The sequence below is a fragment of the Scyliorhinus torazame genome, chromosome 14, assembly GCF_047496885.1.
Source record: "Scyliorhinus torazame isolate Kashiwa2021f chromosome 14, sScyTor2.1, whole genome shotgun sequence".
Taxonomy (NCBI): Eukaryota; Metazoa; Chordata; class Chondrichthyes; order Carcharhiniformes; family Scyliorhinidae; genus Scyliorhinus; species Scyliorhinus torazame.
In genome coordinates, this window is record NC_092720.1 from 16,494,553 (window position 1) to 16,513,705 (window position 19,153).

The 19,153-nt window shown below is 47.3% G+C and overlaps 1 protein-coding gene across 1 annotated transcript in view; it reads left to right on the plus strand.

The window, feature by feature from the left end:
* Positions 1-19,153, plus strand: part of mmp23bb (matrix metallopeptidase 23bb) — a 38,668-nt gene that overhangs the window by 5,034 nt on the left and 14,481 nt on the right. Inside the window, exons 2-4 of the mRNA XM_072473743.1 lie at positions 4,749-4,891; positions 10,157-10,293; positions 17,761-17,928. Of these exons, the coding sequence (XP_072329844.1) occupies positions 4,749-4,891; positions 10,157-10,293; positions 17,761-17,928 (448 nt within the window). The remainder of the gene's footprint in view (positions 1-4,748; positions 4,892-10,156; positions 10,294-17,760; positions 17,929-19,153) is intronic.

The following is a 19,153-nucleotide window of genomic DNA, read 5'->3' on the forward strand; positions in this document are numbered from 1 at the left end:
CCATTTTGGCTGGCATGAACCTGTGGTTTTGCAGACGGGTGCATTAATAGACGTCTTGGTTGGACCGAAGTGCTGTCGTAGTTGGTTCCACGACTGGAGTACGACTATCACCACTGGGCTCGTTGAGTGTCTAGTTGGTGGGATGGGAGCGCTGCCGTGGTTAGGGCCCGGAGGGATGTCCCCATGGAGGAGCTCTCCCCATTCTTACCCATTCGGCCTCCTGTTCCTTTATCCATCACTTTAATCTTTCCATTGTTGCTGCCCAGTGATAATATTGCAGGTTTGAGAGTGCTATTTCACAATTCATAAATTGCATATTACAAAATTGTGCAAAAAAAGGAAAATAATAATAATCTTTATTATTGTCACAAGTAGGCTTACATAGGGGTGGCATGTAGCGCAGTGGTTATCACTGGGACTGCGGCGCTGAGGACCCGGATTCGAATCCCGGCCCTGGGTCACTGTCCATGTGGAGTTTGCATATTCTCCCCGTGTCTGCGTGGGTTTCACCCCCAAAACCCAAAGATGTGCAGGGTAGGTGGATTGCCCACACTGAATTGCCCCTTAATTGGAGAAAAAATAATTGGGTACTCTGAATATATAAAACAAAAAAGTAGGCTTACATTAACACTGCAAAGATGTTACTGTGAACAGCCCCTAATCGCCACACTCCAGCGCCTGTTCAGGTACACTGAGGGAGAATTCAGAATGTCCAATTGACCTAACAAGCACGTCTTAAAAAAGACAAACCGAAATCAGCTGATATATTTACAAACAGATCATAGAATTTTTTTTTTAATCATAGAATTTACAGTGCAGAAGGAGGCCATTCGGCCCATTGAGTCTGCACTGGCTCTTAGAAAGAGCACCCTACCCAAGGTCCACATCCCCACCCTATCCCCATAACCCAGTAACCCCACCCAATACTAAGGGCAATTTTGGACACCAAGGGCAATTTAGCATGGCCAATCCACCTAACCTGCACATCTTTGGACTGTGGGAGGAAACCGGAGCACCCGGAGGAACCCCACGCACACACGGGGAGGATGTGCAGCTATGGGTGGTGCTGCTGATAGCCAGCCGAGCAGGATTCTCCGGCTGCGATCAGGCAGGTAAAGGCTAGGGCGTCGCCCCCCCCCCCCCCCTAAAGAGTTCTGGCTGATTTGAAACCCTGAAGACCACTACTAGTGGACATGGCTCCACCCTCACTCCCACAACCTTAGACATCGCCTCAAAAAAGGTCGCCCAGTACCCGACACGTCTGGGCCAAGCCCACAGCAGGTGGGTAAGGTTGGCTGGGTCTCCCTGGCGCCATTGGCATTCGTCCCCCACCTCCGGAAAGAACCCGCTCATTCACGTTCTGGTTAGGTGTGCTCCCTGCACCACCTTTAGCTGCATTAAGCTCAGCCCAGCGCATGGATTCCCGGCGGACTTCTACAAAGAATTCCCTCCAGCATTGACCCCGCACTTGTGGGAGAGTTTGCAGACTCACCAACACTAACACAAGCCTCAGTATAGCTGATACCCAAAAAGGACAAAGACCCAACGGAGTCGGGTCCTACAGGCCCATCTCGCTGCTCTTCGTAGATACAGAGATCCTGACAAAGGCCCTGGCGAGGCGGCTGAATGTCTGCTTGCCAGAGGTAGTCGCGGAGGACCAGACGGGCTTTGTCAAGGGCAGGCAGCTGACATCGAACATCAGGTGCCTGCTGAACGTGACAATGACCCCACCCGGGAGAGAACACCAAGAATGATCATCTCCCTGGAAGCAGAAAAGACCTCTCGCACCGATGAGTCATTGCGGGAGTCCTTAGGACTTTTTGGAACTGCAGAGAACCTGAATGAATGAATCTACAGGAAAACTATTACTGGCGGCAAACAAAGACCAGGACCCCCTCTCTCTCTCTCTCCAGAAAGGCTGTGAGTCAAGTATTTCCGAAACTACAGAGGCCCGAATAAATCTTAAGCAAAGCCTCGGACCGAAAGTCGAGTTTGAAGTGGCTTAAGGTGCTGGAAGCAACAATCTGAAACAAATACTTTTTCTCTTTTACTTATGATTTTCTTTACCCCTTTCTTCCCATCTGTGTTTGTCTGTCTTTGTTTGTGTGTGTGTGTGTGAATAGAGGACAAGTTAAAATGGGGGATTAGGAATTAGATAATAGTTAACCAGTTGTACTTGCTGCATATTTCATTGCAGTTTTTATTATTAATAAGCAGTAATAGCGTTTACATTTATAGCCCTGGTGACTGTAATTATTGGGCTGCCAAGGGCCAAAGACTTTGGGTAGTTTTCAAAGAATTAGTAGTTAATTCACTTGTGTTGTGACTCCGGGTCAAGAGGGGCTGGAATTGGCTGGGCACCAGCCCAGAGTGTAGCAACTGAGCATTTGTGAGAGTTTTTTGTCCAGAGTTTATCTGAAATGGGTTACGGTATCAACTTAAGAGGCAATCTTGAGGAGGCTTGAGAATTTGATTGCTAATGTCGCCCATACTGACCTCTAGATAGAATTTACAGTGCAGAAGGAGGCCATTCGGTCCATCGAGTCTGCACCCCACTGTGGGGTGGCTGAGCTTCACTCTCATTTTCAGCCCTCCCAACGCCTCTTTTGGGCACCCCCTCTCTTTCAGGATCCCCATCCTTCATCCCCCCAACATTGATGAGGCCCTTCCATATCTGCCCTTAACTCCTTCCTAGCCCCCTCATTCCCCCTTTCATGGCCAAGGCCCCCCTCAGACCCCTACCCTTGGTACCCTGACAGTTCCAGGATGGCAGTGCCAAGGTGCTAGGCTGGCAGTGCCAAGGTGCCTGGGTGCCAGACGGAGAACCAGGGCACCACCCAACGCTGTCCCTGACCACCCAGGAGTCCCAAACCGCCTGGCAGAGTCCCCAAGTGACACAGGTTTGTGTGGACTAGTACTAAACGCGCCCGGTTGGGATTGAGTGCGGACGAGATCCAGATCGTGACACCTCACGAGGTTCGCTTGAATTCAGCGAGATGTCTCCAGTGTCGCAAATCTCGCGCGAGGCCGGTAAATCCCGCCCATAGTTTCCCATTGCGGAGGAATCTGGAGAAATGGGGCACAGATTCAAAATAAGGGGCCTGCCATTTAAGACAGAGGTAAGGAGGAGTTTCTTCCCTTAGATAATAATAATAATCGCTTATTGTCACAAGTCGGCTTCAGTGAAGTTACTGTGAAAGGCCCCTGGTGGTCAATCTTTGCGATTGTCTACTTTAGTGAGTGGTGGAGTTTGGGTCATTGAATATATTCAAGGCTGAGGTAGACAGAATTTAATTGACCAGGTAGTGAAGGATTATGGGAGCTAGGCAGGAAAGTGGAGTTCAGGTCACATTCAGATCATCCATGATCGTGTTGAAAGGCAGAGCAGGCTCCAGGGCCGAATGGTCCACTCCTGCTTTTCCTTCTTATGGTGTTGAGGAGATTGGATAATTATTTGTGGGGGCGAAATCTTCTGGGCGATTGGGAAGAACAGGGGAGTGGGTCTAATTAGCTAACTCTGTCAAAGTCACGGCCCAGACACTGGACTGAAGCCTCCTTTGTTTTTAGTGGTTAGAATGTGAAGTTTGCTACCATATGCAGCGGTTCATAAGATATAGGAGCAGAATGAGACCATCCGGCCCTTCGAGTCTACTCCGCCATTCTATCATGGCTGATATGTTCCTCATCTGCCATCTACAATGTTACAGGCCAATAATTGGATTGCAAAATCAGCCAGAGCATCTCCTCCCTAGAACACGTGACCCAGGAGTGGGACTCGGCAATGTAGCCTCCCGAGCCTAACACCCTCAATGTGATCACGGCTGATCCCATCCTGGCCTCAATTCCACCGTCCTGCCCGTTCTCCATAACCCTTCAACCCATTACCAATTACAAATCTGTCTAACTCCTCCTTAAATTTACTCACTGTCCCAGCATGCACCGCACTCTGGGGTAGTGAATCCCACAGATTCACAACCTTTTGGGGGAAGTAGTTTCTCCTCAAATCTGTTTTAAATTTGCTACCTCTTATGAACTCTTCTTTTAGAATGCCATTCAAGAGGAACCATCGCACGGTCGCACAGTGGTTAGCACTGTGGCTTCACAGCGCCAGGGTCGCAGGTTCGATTCCCGGCTTGGGTCACTGTCTGTGCGGAGTCTGCACGTTCTCCCCGTGTGTGCGTGGGTTTCCTCCGGGCGCTCCGGTTTCCTCCCACAAGTTCCGAAAGACGTGCTGTTAGGTAATTTGGACATTCTGAATTCTCCCTCCGTGTACCCGAACAGGCGCCGGAATGTGGTGACTAGGAACTTCATGGCAGTGTTAATAACTGCCAACTTGTGACAATAAAGATTATTAAAATAAAAAAAATCTGCTTCGTGTCTACTTTATCCATACCTTTAGGCATTTTGTATATCTCAATTAGATCTCACTTCATTCTTCTAAACTCTAGAGAGTTGAGGTGAATAGTTTAGATGCATTTAAGGGAAACCTATTAACACACGAGGGAGAAAGGAATGGAAGGTTATGTTGATAGACTGAGAGTAATCAAAATAGGATAAGGCGCGTGTGGAACATGAACACCACAATGAAACTATTGGACAGAGTGACCAGTTTCTGAGCTGTTAATTCTATGGTGCTATGATTCAATGATTTTTATTTTTCCTTTTCTTACAGTCTGTCAGATTGACACACGTCTTTCTCCACCTTCTTTAATGGTCATTTAGCCAAATCATTTCTATTGTGTTTCTAGGAAGAGGGCAGAGCTGCATTAAGAAAAGCATACCAGATTCCTACCACACCAGAGGAGTTGCCCAAAACGTTCCTACCACGCCAGAAGCGCTATGCCATTAACCCCTTACTACACAAGTGGGACCACTTCAACATCACCTACAAGTAAGTGAGCAGGAGACAATAGACAGACCGTACCAAAGATACAGATGCATTTATTCCTGGGTCAGTTCAGCAAATTGGCATCTGAACACTTTGGGGAAAAATCAAAGATTGAGCAAATAGTCGTTTGGTGACAGGGAACCTGAATATTGCTGAAATAAGACATGTTGAAGCTTGCCGTCTGGATCACATCGGGACATTTTGCAAAAATATCGATATAAGGGGAAAAGGACAATTTGTAATGTTTTTAAATTTTTTTTAAATTTAAAGTGCCCAGTTCTTTTCTTTTCAATTAAAGGCCAATTGAGTGTGGCCAATTCACCTACCCTGCACATCTTTGGGTTGTGGGGGTGAGACCCACGCAGACATGGGGAGAATGTGCAAACTCCACACGGTTAGTGACCTAGAGCCGGGATCGAACCCGGGACTTCAGCACTGTGAGACAACAGTGCTAACCACTGGGCCACCGTGCTGCCCCTGCACATCTTTGGGTTGTGGGGGAGAGACCCACGCAGACACGGGGCGAATGTGCGAACTCCGCACGAACAGTGACCGGGGCCGGGATTGAACCTGGGTCCTCAGCACAGTGAGGCAGTAGTGCTAACCACTGCACCACCGTGTTGTCCTTGAACAATCTGTAATGTATAGGAACAGGAGCAGGCAATTCAGCCCATCGAGCCTGCTCGGCCATTCAATACGATAATGGATCATACTTCAATACCGTTTACACCCACTATCCCCGTAACTCCTTACATTATTGTTAATCAGAAATCTATCAATCTCCGCTTTTAATATCCTCAATGACTGACCTTCCACAGCCTCTGGGGCAGAGAATTCCAAAGATTCACAACTCTAAAATAATCTCTCGGTATCTCAGTCCCAAGGGGCATCCACATTTTGAAATTGTGCTTTTGGTTCTAGACGTCCCAACCAAGGGAAACATCTTACATGCATCTACCTTGTCTATTCCTTTAAGCATTTTGTAGATTTCAATGAGATACATAGAAGATAGGAGCAGGAGGAGGCCTTTTGGCCCTTCGAGCCTGCTCCGCCATTCATCACGATCATGGCTGATCATTCAACTCAATAGCCTAATCCTGCTTTCTCCCCATAGCCTTTGATCCCATTCTCCCCAAGTGCTATATCCAGCCGCCTCTTGAATATATTCAAAGTTTTAGCATCAACTACTTCCTGTGGTAATGAATTCCACAGGCTCACCACTCTTTGGGTGAAGAAATGTCTCCTCATCTCTGTCCGAAATGGTTTACCCTGAATCCTCAGACTGTAACCCCTGGTTCTGGACACACCCACCATTGGGAACTTCTTCCCTGCATCTACCCTGTCCAGTCCTGTTAGAATTTTATAAGTCTCTATGAGAGTCCCCTCATTCTTCTGAACTCCAGCGAGAACAATCCTAACCTAGTCAATCTCTCCTCATATGACAGTCCTGCCTAGAATCAGTCTGGTAAACCTTTGCTGCACTCTCTCAAGAGCAAGAACATACTTCCTCAGAAAACGAGACCAAAACTGCACACAATACTCCATGTGTGGCCTCACCAAGGCCCTGTATAATTGCAGCAACATATCCCTGCGTCTGTACTCGAAACCTCTCGCAATGAAGGCCAACATACCATTAGCCTTCTTTACCACCTGCTGCACCTGCATGCTTACCTTCAGCGAATGGCACAAGGACACCCAGGTCCCGCTACACACACCACTCTCCCAATTTACAACCATTCAGGTAGTAATCTGCCTTCCTGTTTTTGCTTCCAAAGTGACAACCTCACACTTAACCAAATTATGCTGCATCTGCCATTGATTTGCCCACTCGCCCAACCAGTCCAGATCTTGCTGTAAGATCCCTGCATTCTCGACACAATTCAACCTCCCACCTAATTTAGTATCATCTGCAAACTTTGAGATGTTACATTTTGTTCCGTCATCCAAATCACTAATATATATTCTGAATAGCTGGGGTCCCAGCACCGATCCCTGTGGTACCCCACTAGTTACTGTCTGCCAATTTGAAAAGGACCCATTAAACCCTACTCTTTGTTTCCTCTCTGCCAACCAGTTTTCTATCCCCCTCAATACATTTCCCCCAATCCCATGCACTTTAATTTTGCACAATAATCTCTTCTACGGGACTTTGTCAAACGCCTTCTGAAAGTTCAAATATACCCCACCAACTGGCTCCCCCTTGTCGACTGTACTGGTTACATCTTCAAAGAATTCCAACAGATTTGTCAAGCATGATTTTCCCTTCATAAATCCATGCTGACTCTGACTGATCCTGCCACTGCTTTCCAAATGTTCCGCTATAAAGTCCTTGATAATGTATTCAAGTATTTTCCCCACTACCGATGTTAGGCTTACTGGTCTATAATTCCCTGCTTTCTCTCTACCTCCCTTTTTGAATATCGGAGTGACGTGAGCTACCTTCCAATCTGCAGGGACAGTTCCAGAGTCTATAGAATCCTGGAAGATGACCACCAATGTATCCACTATGTCCTTAAGCACTCTGGGATGCAGATTCTCAGGCCCTGGGGATTTATCCGCCTTCAATCCCATCAGTTTTCTCAACACCATTTCTCTACTGATGCTGATCTCCCTCAGTTCTTCCCTCTCACTAAACCTTTCATTCTCCAATATTTCCGGGATCTGATTTGTGTCCTCATTTGTGAATCAAGAACCAAAGTATTTATTCAATTGCTCAGCCATTTCTTTGTCCCTTATTATGCATTCCCCTGTTTCTGTCTGTAGGGGGCCTACATTTCTCTTTGCCAATCTCTTTCTCTTCACATATCTGTAGAAACTTAGTGTCAGTCTTTATGTTCCCTGCAAGCTTCCTTTCGTACTGTACTTTCTCCTTCTTAATCAATCCCTTCATCCTTCTTTGTTGAGATCACCTCCCATTCTTTGAAATTCTGGAGAATATAAACCCAGTTTGCCCAATCTCTCTTCATACAACAGTCCCGCCATCCCCGGAACAAGTCTGGTGAACCTTCATTGCACTTGTTCCATGACAGCACTTAGTCTATGATTGGTTGGGAAGTAGACTCTGATTGTTGGGGAAGTTTCCATGGAGGATGCACCAGGTGACTGACAGTTAACTGCCAAGCATTGTTTGCAATTTACACCAGGTAGTTTGACCCTGATTGTTCTTTCTGTCTACAAAGAACAGGGCCCTGTGTATTAACATATGTACACACAAATGCACCACACTGTAAGCCTAACTGACAATTTTAAATTGGTTGTCAGCATAATTCTCAGCACACTGAGAGTTATTTAGCAAATGTTGTCCAATTGCAGAATCACACCTAATGTAGGGCACTGTATGTTTTGAGTTTTGCAAGCCCAGGGTGGTACCATGCCTGTTGTGAAGAGTGGCTGGCACATACTGTTTGATGTGATCTGCCAGTCTTTGGATATGTATGGCCTAAATACCTGGCATCACACTGTCACTGGAATTCATAGACCAAAATACTCAATTGTGTTGGAGGTAGATCAGCATCCTGTTAGTGGCGAGTACCACTCGTGTTGCTTCTGCTTGGTAGCAGGGTGAAGCAGCGAGCTTCAATTGTTGCTCAGATTTTTGAGGTACCCTGTCCTCCCACAGTAATCTGAGGTAGACTCTGCACTTACCACAGCCGAATGTGACGGCCACAGGTCCGTCCATGTGTTTGCGCAATAAACAGCGTGAAATTAGCTGACCAGGGTAACCATTAACCCACAGGATGCCTTTAATCTGCTCTTTTCACCAACAAGCTGGTGGGCCATGGTCCGGGATGTGAACAGTGGGGGATTCAGTGATAGTAAATCCATTGAATGTCAGCCTGTTTCCACCAGTACTGTATCCCAGTGTTATACAGTGACAGACCTGCCCCCACCAGTACTGTATCCCAGTGTTATAAAGTGACAGACCTGCCCCCACCAGTACTGTATCCCAGTGTTATACAGTGACAGACCCATCCCCACCAGTACTGTACCCCAGTGTTATACAATGACAGACCCGTCCCCACCAGTACTGTACCCCAGTGTTATACAGTGACAGACCCATCCCCATCAGTACTGTACCCCAGTGTTATACAATGACAGCCCCGTCCCCACTAGTACTGTACCCCAGTGTTATACAGTGACAGACCCGTCCCCACTAGTACTGTATCCCAGTGTTATACAGTGACAGACCCATCCCCACCAGTACTGTACCCCAGTGTTATACAGTGACAGACCCGTCCCCACCAGTACTGTACGCCAGTGTTGTACACTGACAGACCCGTCCCCACCAGTACTGTACCCCAGTGTTATACAGTGACAGACCGGTCCCCACTAGTACTGTACCCCAGTGTTATACAGTGACAGACCCGTCCCCACTAGTACTGTATCCCAGTGTTATACAGTGACAGACCCATCCCCACCAGTACTGTACCCCAGTGTTATACAGTGACAGACCCGTCCCCACCAGTACTGTACCCCAGTGTTATACAGTGACAGACCCATCCCCACCAGTACTGTACCCCAGTGTTATACAGTGACAGACCCATCCCCACCAGTACTGTACCCCAGTGTTATACAGTGACAGACCCATCCCCACCAGTACTGTACCCCAGTGTTATACAGTGACAGACCCATACACATCAGTACTGTACCCCAGTGTTATACAGTGACAGACCCATCCCCACCAGTACTGTACCCCAGTGTTATACAGTGACAGACCCGTCCTCACCAGTACTGTACCCCAGTGTTACACAGTGACAGACCCATACACATCAGTACTGTACCCCAATATCATACAGTGACAGACCCGTCCTCACCAGTACTGTACCCCAGTGTTACACAGTGACAGTCCTATACACATCAGTACTGTACTCCAGCGGAGAGAAACATGTTGAATGGGCCCCCTCGGCCAATGGCAGGGTCCCTCTCAAGACTTTACCACTCCTCCCCCATCAACTGCCCTCCCACCATGGCCTCACAAATCCCAGCCCCTTGGCAGCTGACCAGACCATCAAACACCGACCCAAATTGACCCACCGTCTGTCCCAAAGTACTGGAGCGCTGCTGGCCTCTGATTGGCCCAGGGGCCCATTAAGTTGTCCTCCACCCCTCCCCCGCAAACCCCCAACCCTCCTCCCTCCACTCAACTTTCTGATGTGAGATCTGCTGTCCCTGAAGGGTGAAATATAAATGATGTGGGACCATATGTAAACCGATAGGTTATAGAGACAATGCTTTCTCCAACCTCAAGCTCTTGATTTTTCTCCACAGGATTGTGCAGTTTCCGAGTACTCTGAATAAGGAAGACACCAGGAAGGCCATCGCAATCGCCTTTATAATGTGGAGTGATGTCTCACCTCTAACCTTCACAGAGGTCCCGCCACAGAAAGATGCAGATATCAAAATCGGTGGGAGACACTGCCTGCTCGATAAATCTCTCCCATTTCTTTTTCTCTGAAGCTGTCTCTCTATGTGTTGACTTTGCGACGTGACATAATCACTCAATCACTGTCACAGCAAACAGATTATCCGGTCGTTATCACATTGCTGTTTGTGCTGTTTGCAGAGTGAATATTAGCTGTCACATGCCTACATTACAACATGACTACATCTTGAAAGTGTTTCATTGGCTGTGAAGTGCTTTATGATGTCCGGTGAAAAACACCAGATAAATGCGAGACTTTCTTTTCGTCCCTCAGGTTTATAAACTAGTGTTTGTGTTCCATCCTGAGTGGCACCGTGGTTATGTTGCTGAAACCAGCACTCCCAAAACTCTGGATGACTGATTGGGCAGCACAGTAGCACAGCGGTTAGCACTGTTGCTTCACAGCTCCAGGATGCCAGGTTCGATTCCCGGCTTGGGTCACTGTCTGTGCGGAGTCTGCACATTCTCCCCGTGTTTCCTCCGGGTGCTCCGGTTTTCCCCCACCATCCAAAGATGCGCAGGTTAGGTGGATTGGCCATGATAAATTGCCCCTTGGCGTCCCAAAAAGGTTAAGTGGGGTTACTGGGTTACGGGGATAGGGTGGACTTGTGGGTTTAAGTGCGGCGCTCTTTCCAAGGACAGGTGCAGACTCGATGGGCCGAATGGCTTCCTTCTGCACTATAAATTCTCTGATTCTATGATAAGAACATGGGTTCAAGTCCTGCCCTTAAATCTTCAATTGGAAATAAAGGGTTGCTGGATTATTGTAAGCACTCAAATGTTTCGCAAATACCCTTTGGGGAAACAGACCCTTACTCAGTCTGATCTATCTGTGACTCCAGCCTAGGCATTGGTTCAAGAAGAATACACATCACCTTCTCTGGTCAACTAGCAGCTAGACAATAATTGCTGATCCTGTCACCAATGTCCAGGAACTGAGAACTAATAATAAAGATATGCTGTCCAGATGCCCAAATTCCCCTCGAGGTTTTTTCTTCATTCTTTCATGGGCTATGGGCAGCCCTGAGTGGGCCGGCATTTGCTGCCCATCCCTAATTGCCCTTGAACCAAGTGGCTTGCCACATCGTTTCAGAGAGCCATTCAGAGTCAACCACATTACTGTGGGTCTGGAGACACATGAAATGAAATGAAATGAAAATCGCTTATTATCACAAGTAGGCTTCAAATGAAGTTACTGTGAAAAGCCCCTAGTCGCCACTTTCCGGCGCCTGTTCGGGGAGGCTGGTACGGGAATTGAACCGTGCTGCTGGCCTGCCTTGGTCTGCTTTCAAAGCCAGCTATTTAGCCCTGTGCTAAACCAGCCCCTGTAGGCCAGACCATGTAAGGACGGCAGATTTCCTTCCCTAAAGGAATATTAGTGAATCAGATGGTTTTTTGCGACAATTGAGAATGGTTTCATGGCCACCATTACTGAGACCAGCTTTTTGATTCCAGATTTATTCAAGTAATTTAAATTCCACTAGCTGCCGAGGTGGGATTTGAACCCGTGGCTCCAGAACATTAGCCCGGGCCTCTAGATTACTAGTCTAGTGACATTACCATGATGCCACCATCTTCCCAAGTCAACGGTCAATCAAGCTATTATATTATCCCAATATGAACATCAAGTTGTATCAAACGTACCACACGGAAACAGGTCATTTAGCCCAACTGGTCGCAGCCAACATTTAAGCTTCATGCAAACCTCCTCCTACATTGCGGAATTTTGGGGTAAATGTGCTGTTTCTGTTCTCCGGGTGGGAAGAATGCTTCGGGAAATGATGCATTTGCAGCCCGTCATTTTCGGTCTTTTCCTTTGCCCTGAAGTTTGTGCCTCAAGTGGGCCTGAAGCAGAATTCAGTGACATTGGAGTTCCTGTCAGAATGGATCCAATATTCACAAGTTTCATCCAGATTTCAAATCAAGAAGAGTTTTTGTGTGCCCTCCCTCCCCCACCCCGCCTCACCACTCCAAGAAGTGGGACTGAACCTACCCCCGCCTCTGGAAGGGAACTTTGCTTAACTCGTTTCCAGAAAAGCTGGAGAAATGTCTGCCTAATAACCAGAAAGCAGGGTAGAGAAGTAACATTGCCCATAGTTACAGGGGCTGGTTTAGCACACTGGGCTAAATCGCTGGCTTTTAAAGCAGACCAAGGCAGGCCAGCAGCACGGTTCAATTCCCGTACCAGCCTCCCTGAACGGGTGCCGGAATGTGGCGACTAGGGGCTTTCAACTTCATTTGAAGCCTACTTGTGACAATCAGCGATTTTCATTTCATTTCATTTCATAGTTTATAGAAGGTCCATTAATTCATTCACTATTGGAAGATATCTTTACCCGAGCTGAGATACGAAGCATACCGCGACACAGAATGAATGCAGTCTGGAGGGCAGCACGGTAGCGCAGTGGTTAGCACTGCTGCCTCACGGCGCCGAGGTCCCAGGTTCAATCCCGGCTCTGGGTCACTGTCCGTGTGGAGTTTGCACATTCTCCCCGTGTCTGCGTGGGTTTCGCCCCCACAACCCAAAAGGTGTGCAGGGTAGGTGGATTGGCCACGCTGAATTGCCCCTTAATTGGGAAAAAATGAATTGGACCCAATTAAAAATAAATCCAGCCTTGACAGCTTCAGCTAGCGTTTGTTCAGAATTCACAGCTCGGATCAGGAACATTCTTATTTTTATCTATTTTAAAATATTTTCTCCGGTTCCCTCGTTTTGCCGTTGACTCCAGCCTAGGTCAGTCACCTCACTGGTATCCGGGCCCTACTGCCTGTGACACCTTTCCCACAGTTAGGGTGACTGTTGGGAGGATGGTTGACCACGTGGGACATCATTTTCGTCGGGGTGATTGACTATGTGGGGCGTCACAACCAAAACCGACCATGTGCTCACCTGGTGTCCACACATGTTCACCGCCAGAAAGGGTGCAAAGGACAATGATGAGCAGCAGGAGATTAATTACAAGATTTCAACTCCATTCAGCCCATCAAAGCACATCCATTCATTTTAAACCTACCATGTCCTTATCCAATCACAACATCCCACTTGTTTCATGGACAATCTCGTCCCCAAATAGCTGTTAGAGGGTCTATTAAAAATTTCAGTACTGAAATTAACAAAACTTTGTTAGGGAAGGATAATGGGATCATTGAAACATACATGACAAAAGGTGGCCATTCAGCCCTTAATGCAATGCTGTCGCTTTAAAAGAGAAGGCATGTTTAGCCCCGATTCTCCCCTTTTTGACTGTAACCCTTTAGGTTCCTCATCCTCAAGTATTTGTCCGCCTCCTAGAAGAGGGGCAGAAATGGTTGTTGGAGGTCCCTGGTTATAGATGTTTCAATAAGATTAGGGAGGGTGGTAAAAGAGGTGGGGGGGTGGCATTATTAATTAGAGATAGTATAACAGCTGCAGAAAGGCAGTTCAAGGTGTATCACCCTATTGAGGTAGTATGGGTTGAAGTCAGAAATAGGAAAGGAGCAGTCACCTTGTTAGGAGTTTTCTATAGGCCCCCCAATAGTAGCAGAGATGTGGAGGAACAGATTGGGAAACAGATTTTGGAAAGGTGCAGAAGTCATAGGGTAGTAGTCATGGGCGACTTTAACTTCCCAAATATTGAGTGGAAACTCTTTAGATCAAATAGTTTGGATGGGGTGGTGTTTGTGCAGTGTGTACAGGAAGCTTTTCTAACACAGTATGTAGATTGTCCGACCAGAGGAGGGGCAATATTGGATTTAGTACTGGGTAATGAACCAGGGCAAGTGATAGATTTGTTAGTGGGGGAGCATTTTGGAGATAGTGACCACAATTCTGTGACTTTCACTTTAGTAATGGAGAGGGATAGGTACGTGCAACAGGGCAAGGTTTACAATTGGGGGAAGGGTAAATACGATGTTGTCAGACAAGAATTGAAGTGCATAAGTTGGGAACATAGGCTGGCAGGGAAGGACACAAGTGAAATGTGGAACTTGTTCAAGGAACAGGTGCTACGTGTCCTTGATATGTATGTCCCTGTCAGGCAGGGAAGAGATGGTCGAGTGAGGGAACCATGGTTGACAAGAGAGGTTGAATGTCTTGTTAAGAGGAAAAAGGAGACTTATGTAAGGCTGAGGAAACAAGGTTCAGACAGGGCATTGGAGGGATACAAGATAGCCAGGAGGGAACTGAAGAAAGGGATTAGGAGAGCTAAGAGAGGGCATGAACAATCTTTGGTGGGTAGGATCAAGGAAAACCCCAACGCCTTTTACACTTATGTGAGAAATATGAGAATGACTAGAGCAAGGGTAGGTCCGATCAAGGACAGTAGCGGGAGATTGTGTATTGAGTCTGAAGAGATAGGAGAGGTCTTGAACGAGTACTTTTCTTCTGTATTTACAAATGAGAGGGGCGATATTGTTGGAGAGGACAGTGTGAAACAGATTGGTAAGCTCGAGGAAATACTTATTAGGAAGGAAGATGTGTTGGGCATTTTGAAAAACTTGAGGAGAGACAAGTCCCCCGGGCCTGACGGGATATATCCAAGGATTCTATGGGAAGCAAGAGATGAAATTGCAGAGCCGTTGGCAATGATCTTTTCGTCCTCACTGTCAACAGGGATGGTACCAGGGGATTGGAGAGTGGCGAATGTCGTGCCCCTGTTCAAAAAAGGGACTATGGATAACCCTGGGAATTACAGGCCAGTTAGTCTTACTTCGGTGGTAGGCAAAGTAATGGAAAGGGTACTGAAGGATAGGATTTCTGAGCATCTGGAAAGACACTGCTTGATTAGGGATAGTCAGCACGGATTTGTGAGGGGTAGGTCTTGCATTACAAATCTTATTGAATTCTTTGAGGAGGTGACCAAGCATGTGGATGAAGGTAAAGCAGTGGATGTAGTGTACATGGATTTTAGTAAGGCATTTGATAAAGTTCCCCATGGTAGGCTTATGCAGAAAGTAAGGAGGCATGGGATAGTGGGAAATTTGGCCAGTTGGATAACAAACTGGCTAACCGATAGAAGTCAGAGAGTGGTGGTGGATGGCAAATATTCAGCCTGGATCCCAGTTACCAGTGGCGTACCGCAGCGATCAGTTCTGGGTCCTCTGCTGTTTGTGATTTTCATTAATGACTTGGATGAGAGAGTTGAAGGGTGGGTCAGTAAATTTGCAGACGATACGAAGATTGGTGGAGTTGTGGATAGTAAGGAGGGCTGTTGTCGGCTGCAAAGAGACATAGATAGGATGCAGAGCTGGGCTGAGAAGTGGCAGATGGAGTTTAACCCTGAAAAGTGTGAGGTTGTCCATTTTGGAAGGACAAATATGAATGCGGAATACAGGGTTAACGGTAGAGTTCTTGGCAATGTGGAGGAGCAGAGAGATCTTGGGGTCTATGTTCGTACATCTTTGAAAGTTGCCACTCAAGTGGATAGAGCTGTGAAGAAGGCCTATGGTGTGCTCGCGTTCATTAACAGAGGGATTGAATTTAAGAGCCGTGAGGTGATGATGCAGCTGTACAAAACTTTGGTAAGGCCACATTTGGAGTACTGTGTACAGTTCTGGTCGCCTCATTTTAGGAAGGATGTGGAAGCTTTGGAAAAGGTGCAAAGAAGATTTACCAGGATGTTGCCTGGAATGGAGAGTAGGTCTTACGAGGAAAGGTTGAGGGTGCTAGGCCTTTTCTCATTAGAACGGAGAAGGATGAGGGGCGACTTGATAGAGGTTTATAAGATGATCAGGGGAATAGATAGAGTAGACAGTCAGAGACTTTTTCCCCGGGTGGAACAAACCATTACAAGGGGACATAAATTTAAGGTGAAAGGTGGAAGATATAGGAGGGATATCAGAGGTAGGTTCTTTACCCAGAGAGTAGTGGGGGCATGGAATGCACTGCCTGTGGAAGTAGTTGAGTCGGAAACATTAGGGACCTTCAAGCAGCTATTGGATAGGTACATGGATTACGGTAAAATGATATAGTGTAGATTTATTTGTTCTCAAGGGCAGCACGGTAGCATTGTGGATAGCACAATTGCTTCACAGCTCCAGGGTCCCAGGTTCGATTCCGGCTTGGGTCACTGTCTGTGCGGAGTCTGCACGTCCTCCCCGTGTCTGCGTGGGTTTCCTCCGGGTGCTCCGGTTTCCTCTCACAGTCCAAAGATGTGCGGGTTAGGTGAATTGGCCAATTATAAATTGCCCTTAATGTCCAAATTGCCCTTGGTGTTGGGTGGAGGTGTTGAGTTTGGGTAGGGTGCTCTTTCCAAGAGCCGGTGCAGACTCAAAGGGCCGAATGGCCTCCTTCTGCACTGTAAATTCAATGATAATCTATGATTAATCTAGGACAAAGGTTCGGCACAACATCGTGGGCCGAAGGGCCTGTTCTGTGCTGTATTTTCTATGTTCTATGTTCCCTTTTAAAATGACTTATGATATTATTCATTCAAGAACTTAGCAGCTGGATAGGGTTAAGATCAGCTAGTATCCAAGTGAATGGAGGAACAGATTTGAAGGATTAATGGCCTCCTCCAGCTCCTAAATCCCAGAACCTTAGTTGAAAGTCCATTCCATTTTCTGATTGTCATTTAATGAAGACTTTTAAAAAATTAATTTACAGGATGTGCGCGTCGCTGGTTAGCATTTATTGCCCATCCCTAGTTGCCCTTCAGAAGGTGGTGGTGAGTTGCCTTCTTGAGCCGCTGAGATGCCACAATGCTTGGGAGGGAGTTCCAGGATGTTGCACCAGCGACAGTGAAGGAACAGCGATATATTTCCAAGCCAGGGTAGTGAGTGACTTGGAGGGGAACCTCCAGGTGGTGGTATTCCCAGGTATCTGCTGCTCTTGTCCTTCTAGATGGTAGTGGCCCTGGGTTTGGAAGGTGCTGCCTAAGGAACCTTGGTGAGTTCGTGCAGTGCATCTTGTAGATGGTACACGCGGCTGCCACTGTTCAACGGTGACGGAGGGATTGAATGTTTGTGGAAGGTGGAGCAATCGAGAGGGTGATGTTCACCCCAAAATGTACTAATTTGTTGTCCGCCGCTTTTCCTCATCATTCAGTCTTTTGACACCAGGGACCAGTGTCATAAAGCTTCTCTGAATCATCTCTGGGGTTTGAAGATCCTCACTTATGTCACCCCCAAGCCCTTCTCCTTTTTCACCCTTGCTTTTCGGAATTCCTCCACTCTGGTCCACATATTTGGGGCAATCCTACGTGACTTCAGGGTTTGGTGGGATATTGCGCGATGTGGAAGGAAGTCCTGAGTCATAGTGAGATGTGGGGCAGGCTCGATGGGCCAGCTAGTCACCAACCCGCTAAATTCTGAACTTTCCTCTGTCAAACCGTTTCCCTTTCAAATCAGCACGCACCTCAGCAAATGTTACAACATAACGAGAAATATTCTCCTCCAAATCGTTTATGAGAAGCATTATCTTTGGGGGTGATTTGTATTCTTGTTATTAAAGCTGAATTTAAATACATTTCAGGATTCTACACGTTCAATCACACCGACTGCTGGTTTGCCCCACTTCACCCCTGCTTTGACGGACTCAATGGCGAGCTGGGCCACGCATTCCTGCCCCCACTTGGTGATATTCACTTCGACAATCATGAGTTCTGGATTCTGGGGAAGTCTCGGTTCAGCTGGAAGCAAGGTATTGATGCTAAATGGTGTTCATGGTGGGTAACGGATTTGCCCCTGGGTCATACGTATTAATCCTGTTGAAGGAACTGAACATATAATCCAATTTGAAACCCTTCGTGCAGTCCTGAGGGAGTGCTGTCGGGAGTGCCATCTTTCAGATGATTTGATACATTGTTATCAGGGTGACCAACTTCGGGCAGCACGGTAGCACAAGTGGTTAGCACTGTGGCTTCACAGCGCCAGGGTCCCAGGTTCGATTCTCCGCTGGGTCACTGTCTGTGCGGAGTCTGCACGTTCTCCCCGTGTCTGCGTGGGTTTCCTCCGGGTGCTCCGGTTTCCTCCCACAGTCCAAAGACGTGCAGGTTACGTGGATTGGTCATGATAAATTGCCCTTAGTGACCAAAAAGGTTAGGAGGGGTTACTGGGATATGGGGATAGGGTGAAAGTGAGGGCTTAAGTGGGTCGGTGCAGACTCGATGGGCCGAATGGCCTCCTTCTGCACTCTATATTCTATGTTCATGTTCTATGTAAAGGGCACATTGATACAGGGGACCATATGAGTGGGGGGAAAGGGCTTCTGCTGAGATTCTGGGGGCTGCTGGGGTGGTGGTATTGTCGCTGAGACTATGGGAACTTGCTACCAAGAGGATGGGCGGAGTGTGTATGCCTTACACCAAAAAATGGGGGACAAAGGCTGTCCCAGCAGCTAACAAAACACGACACATGCCAACCACCTTAAATATGGATAGTCCTGTAAAATCCCCCAGACTGCTGACTGTGACCTCCATCTGCCCTCTCTCAGTCTTACGTAACAGAACTCATGGCACTAATTCTTAGAAACAAACTGAGAATATAGAAGCAGGAGGAGGCCATTCGGCCCTTCGAGCCTGCTCCGCCATTCATTATGATCATGGCTGATCATCGAGTTCAATACCCTGATCCCGCCTCCCCCTCCCTATGTCCCTTGATCCCTTTAGCCACAAGAACTATGTCCAGTTCCTTCCTGATATTACACAACGTTTTGGCCTCAACTACTTTCTGTGGGAGTGAATTCCACAGATTCACCACTCTCTGGGTGAAGAAATATCTCCTCACCTCAATCCTCAGTCCCTGAGCCTCAAACTATGACCCCAAGTTCCGGGCTCCCCCACCATCGGGAACATTCTTTCTCAATCTACCCTGTTAGAAATTTATAAATTTCTATCAGAACCCCTCTCACTCTTCTAAACATCAAT